General features: G+C 42.2%; 1 protein-coding gene across 8 annotated transcripts in view; it reads left to right on the top strand.

Moving 5' to 3' along the window:
* Positions 1-5,899, top strand: part of mrtfab (myocardin related transcription factor Ab) — a 60,287-nt gene that overhangs the window by 53,551 nt on the left and 837 nt on the right. For 5 of the 8 annotated variants that reach the window (XM_032502083.1, XM_032502088.1, XM_032502087.1 and 2 more), the window contains 6 exons: positions 834-1,040; positions 1,141-1,221; positions 2,071-2,211; positions 2,371-2,463; positions 5,006-5,069; positions 5,164-5,899. The exon at positions 5,164-5,899 is cut by the window's right edge and continues 837 nt beyond it. In XM_032502083.1, the coding sequence (XP_032357974.1) occupies positions 834-1,040; positions 1,141-1,221; positions 2,071-2,211; positions 2,371-2,463; positions 5,006-5,069; positions 5,164-5,744 (1,167 nt within the window). In that variant the 3' untranslated portion in view covers positions 5,745-5,899. The remainder of the gene's footprint in view (positions 1-833; positions 1,041-1,140; positions 1,222-2,070; positions 2,212-2,370; positions 2,464-5,005; positions 5,070-5,163) is intronic. The other 3 variants (XM_032502082.1, XM_032502084.1, XM_032502086.1) reach the window with 3 other exon arrangements.

A 5,899-nucleotide genomic window follows, 5' to 3' on the forward strand; every position in this document is an offset into this window, starting at 1 on the left:
AATAATACACTTCTAGAGATAATATATCATGAGACACTATTGTATTCTACAAAATAATTCACATCACAAGTCAGTCAGTCTGACATTTTTTTCATTTGTAAAGAAACATGTTTTTTTCTACTTTCGGTCTGTTTAGCTAGAAACAAATATGAACTAGTTCTATAAACGGAAACTATTTAGGTAAATCATTGGTAAAAACAAAGATGTTCATTCTAGAACAAAAAAAAAATCAATTTAAAAAATAGTCGCAAAAAAATCACGATACATACGATTTTCAATAATTTTTTTTCCTACCCCTGAAATTCATCACCTTGCAAAGAACTTGCACACTGTCTAACTTTCTAAAATAAATGTAATAACTGGCAACATTTCTGTACTAGACCATCCTCATGGAAAACTGAGAAGCCATCTTTTGTAGGAGGTTACTGTTACACTGCACCTATCAATAGATAGAACTTGAGCCAAAACACATCACTTCCTATAGAAATAAGAAAGGGTTGTCCCAGAGAAATCTCTAGTAGATGGATATTGATTTCTGTATAAGAATGCAAACCAAATGCATCATAGATCTAACATGAGATAAGAGACCTCACAAGAAATAAAGGGCATTTACTTCATAACTTTATGTGTTCAATAACAAAAGAATGTATGTAAAAATAGAAAAAGTCAACACCCTGAATATTTTAAGTAAAACTATTATTTGAAAGCAGCATCAGTGCCTACATGTATAAATGGACACACCAACATCATCAACTCTCTTAGGGGGGTGGTTTTAATTTCTATAAAATGTAATAAAGTTTTAAATAAATTGAATCATTCTGTTTGGTTTCCAGGTGAACCCAGTCTTGATCAACCAGCAGAACGGCACTCAGATCCACACCCAGGCCATTTCATTAGACCTCCTCAAGGCAAACGGCACGCCGACTCTGGTCACCGACAGCAACGGCAACCACTACCTGATCGCTCTGACCAGTCACACCGCAGACGGACAGAAAGGAGAGTCCTCATTGGCCAAACCTAACGGACGCATCACATTGCAGGTAAAGTAACACTGATGTTCTTTGGTGGACTGCACAGGGTTAATAATAATCTGGGATCGGATATTCTCTGCAACTTTCTCTGCTTGTTGTTCTCTTTTAGAGGTTGCAGTCGACTCCAAGTAAACTCCCCAGCACTGACAGCCAATCAAAAGAGCCGCCGGTGACAGAGCCAATCAAAAAGGTACAACAAAGACTCAGTATAAGTAACTATGACACATTCATTTACTTTTCATTGTATGTTTATTTATCTATTTCATGTTTTTTGCAATATATATATAGCATAAACCAATGCCATGGTGATGTTCTGAAAACTAATATGCTTAGATTTTTTATAAATTATTTTATGTAGGTTGTTTATGTATCATAATGTTGTAATAACCAATACTTTTTCTCAACACATTTAGCTTTTGACTTAGTTTAAAAAAACAACATTTACTTGACTTTTTTCCCACCTCTTCTGCAAAGTGATTTATAAGTGATTTTTGAATGTTTTAATAATAAGATCATGTATAATAATACAATATATTGATGAATAGGTTTGAGAAGAGGCTATCACAAAAAACAGTCCATAACCAAGGGAATCATCTCAAACAATGTACCAGACATTTTGGCATCTGTTATTGGTTTTTCACTTGTAGTTGGTGGTTCGATCCCCAGCTTCTTTTATCCACATTTAGTAGTGTCATTGAGCAAGGCACTGAACCCTAAATTGCTCAAAAAGTGAGTGTACATAGGGGGGAAAGAATGTAAGTTGCTTTGAACAAAAAGCATCTGCCAAATAATTGTAATGTAACATACAGTGCAGCAGGACTGTCTCCATCGTCCAACCAGTAACCTTCTCCTGCCACAAGGTGTCGCCACTAACCCAGTTTTAAATCATCAAAATCAAGCTGACCGGACTGAGGATATGTGAATCAGCAGCCTGTTATTCAGAGATAAGACTTAACTAACCAATCACAGTGGAGTAATCAACATATCTGAGCCTGCCTTTGTCCAGTCTAAATATGTCTTTGTCCCTCTCGTCACTCAGGGACAGAAGGCGGGGCTGCACCTGGACACTAATGGTATGCCACAACCCAGCCTGTCAGCCACCGCTCCACCCAACCTGCAGCCTTTCTTTGACGACATGTCAGACACTGAAATCCAAAGCAACTTTATCACATCTTATAAGGTAAGATTCCCCCCTCCTCCCCCTCCTCCTGATACTTCCCATCATCATGTCATCTCGACTGCCCAGGCTTCTCCACATGCTGTGAACTTCATTAAATTGTTTCTCCTTGTTTCTTCTCTTTTCTTTCCATTTCATCACTTCATCACTCCATCCTTGCAGAGAGAGGAGGTGTGTCCGCCGTACGACCGGCACACACTGTTCACCCCTCCCTCTCCCAAACGCAACACCTCCATTCCCACTCAGCGCTCCAAAGTATGTCTTCCCGTACGTCTTTCTTTCCATCTGTCCCTTTGTGTTGATCTGGTTCTGTCTGGTCCTCTATTTTCCGTCTTAGCTTCTCACTGTGAGCTGTGTGCTCATGTTTCTAAACTGAAGGCAGTTGGACAATTTGAGACAGAGGTTGCAGCTGTGTTGAGTTGGATTTAATGCGTGTTTTTAAATTTGTGTCTGACAGAAAGTCCTGTATTATTTAGGTTGTTTAAGAAATTCATTTTTGATTTCTACTATCTGAAAGCAGTAAGGGAAACCTGACTGCATGTACCAGAGAGGTTGTAAACTTGTTGCAGTGTTTTAAGTCAAAAGAGTGACTCAAGAACAGGAGAATCGCAAGACGTCATAAAGCATTTCTAGTGTATGTCACTGGCGTTTTGACAGCGCTCAGAGCCCAACACACACGTAAAAAATATGCTGGTACACATCAATTCAATTTTATTTATAGTATCAAATCATAATAGTTATTTCGAGACACTTTACAGATAGAGTAGGTTTAGACCACACTCTATAATTTATAAAGTCTAAACAATTCTAGTAGTTCTCCAAAGAGCAAGCATGGTGCAACAGTGCGACCATGCGCATTGGTGAGAAAAAACTCCCTTTTAGGAAGAAACCTCAGCCAGACCCATGCTCTTGGTAGGCGGTGTCTAACGGTGGGGATGTGATGCACAGTGGCAATAACAATCACAATAAAGAAAATGGAACAGTGACTAAAAAGTGGTGGTTGTAGTAGTTCATGTCATAGCAGGGCGCTGCAGGGTGTTACAGTATGTAGCGAGACACAGCTGGATGTAGTAGGACGCAGTGCAGCAGGACCACACAGCCTGCGTAGTAGATGTACATGATATAGCAACTCTATATCATTATCCCGATATCACATTGCGCAATATTATATAGAAAGTGTTGCGATAAGTATGCAATATTTAGTTTATTTTTTGGAGTGCTGCGTCCCGTCCGTTGACTTTGTGGCTTGGTTGTGTTTGGTTTAAAGCCCGCTTGAAATGCTATAATGATCATGTTTCAATGGCCAGTTACTGTGCCACTTGCACATGTTAGTGCACGTCAGCGCACGAGGCCACTACGTGACAAAACCCTATGGAGCGTACCATGTGACGAGTGTGGATATTTCGACAGACTGACAGTGTAAGTGAAGACATAGAGACCAAAAAAACCCTGATTGAATCAGAAAAGCGAAAGAAAAAGAAAGGACCTAAAGAGAGAGCAAAGGTGGAGCAAAAGAAAGAACATAAAAGTAAGAAAATGAGTGTTTCTCAGGAAGAAGACAAAATAACAGATTGAAGAGGAAACGTTAGTGGCCAAAAGTAATGCCTCCTCCGTAGCTTGAAAATACTTTGACTTTAAGCCAACAGATGTTGCACAGGCTAAAGCACTATGCAAAATGTTTTGAATGGTGATAAACCGCACAAGAGACAATACAACCTATTTTCTCATCTTAAAAACCACCACAAGCCACTACGATGAGTGCATTTTACTATCCCAATATAACCTGTTGCAGTTAATACGCCAGAGCTAGCCAAACAAGCGTCGCTAGCGAGTGTTTTTGCTAGTGGAACAAAGTACGACAAGCACTCAAAGAGACCAATGCTATAGTGTCATATTTGACCAAAGATTTGATGCCCATCCACACAGTGGCTAAAAAAGGCTTGAAGAAGCTTCTGAATGAACTAGACAGACGGTACCAAATCCCATCTATATTTCTCCCAGGTAGCTGTCCCCCAACTCTATAAAAGGCGATGCAGGCAGAGTTTAGAGTCAGATAGATTTAATATTTTTTATTCACGACAACCTGTGGCCCAGCTGCACTACGGAGTCTTGCTGTGAACTATATTGTTGTGCATCTATTTTCATACATATTTTCATACGTTTTCCCATCATTTTTGTTGTTTTACATATGTTTAAAAATGTCGAAATTAATATCAATATTGTAATATCCCATTTTGTCAATATTGTCCAACCCTACTGCGTAGACAACTAGATTTATTATAGTAGAAGCGTATATTTTCACTGATAAATGCAGCTGAATGTGCGCAGCTCTTTTGTTTTGGAAAACCAAAAGTGTAAGCTCATTTTGCTTTTGAACAGAATAAGAGAAACGAAAGATTTATCTTCAAATGTGCACAGCAACATTTGGACATTCTGCTTTTAATTGAGAATAGGTATATTGTATATTATTTCACTCAATATTGCTCTATGTTCATATAGTAAAATCTATTTTATTATGCAGTATACTTTATTTACATTATGACATGTGTGGGGAAGGTTAGGTGCCATGACAAAAACTACCATGACAACTACTACGTGTTCTGGTTTTAAAAGGTTTGGAAAGCACTGTTTTAGAGTAAAACGAGTTATCTAGAGAGATAAGATCAAAGCTAACCAAGGGGGGGGGGGGAGTTTAACATGGAGTTTGTGTTTTAGAGCAGGATTGTCTTTGTGGAGAAGCCAGTGCTGTGTTTACATGTGTATTTGGTGGCTGACTGACAAAAATCTTTTGTGTTAGCAGGAGAATGGCGTCAACAGTCAGCAGATGGACGACCTGTTTGACATCCTGCTGAAGAGCGGAGGTAGTAAACTCAACATTACTGAGAGAGAGAGACATCACGAGTCTGTCGCCTGCTGTACTGATGACCGTTTATTTCTCTCTTTGTCCTCCTTCAGAAATCCCCGGCTTCAAGGCCAACCCGGACCCTACCCTCGCCCCTCTCCACTCTGACCCGCCTTCCCCATCCTCTCCCCCATCCCCCCTCCACCTCTCCCCTCCCACCCCGACGGAGCCCCTCATCTCCCCTCGGCCCTCTGTGGGAGAGCCCTGCACAGGCAGCGGGCGCCTGGAAGACTTCCTGGAGAGCACCACAGGCGCCCCGCTGCTGGGCGTGGAGCCCGACGGTGGCCTGACTCTTATCGACGACCTCCACAGCCAAATGCTTAGCACGCCCAGCATCCTGGACCACCCTCCCTCCCCCATGGACACGTCCGACCTGGGCTTCTCCCCCCACTCCACGGGGCTGGACTTTGGCGACCCCACCCTGGACAGCATGGATTGGCTGGACATCTCTATGGTGGGGAGCACCAGCGGAGGGAGCGGGGGCAGCGCAGGTAGAGGAGGGGGAGGGGGAGCTGGTGACGGAGACGGGGGGACGAGCCTGGCCCCGCTGGTACCGCACACTCCACCCAGCGTCTTCTCCACCGATTTCCTGGACAGCACTGACCTGCAGCTGCACTGGGAGTCGTGTCTGTAGCCCTGCACACAGATGGACGCGCATTCGCTCACGCCGTGTACAGGCTCTGTCTTTATTTCATGCACATATAGAAACCTTTTCTATGCTGTCTCTACCACTGCGAGGGTCACTGGCACATGCACACACACGCACACACACACGCACACACACACACA

Source organism: Etheostoma spectabile, chromosome 21 (assembly GCF_008692095.1).
Source record: "Etheostoma spectabile isolate EspeVRDwgs_2016 chromosome 21, UIUC_Espe_1.0, whole genome shotgun sequence".
NCBI lineage: Eukaryota > Metazoa > Chordata > Actinopteri > Perciformes > Percidae > Etheostoma > Etheostoma spectabile.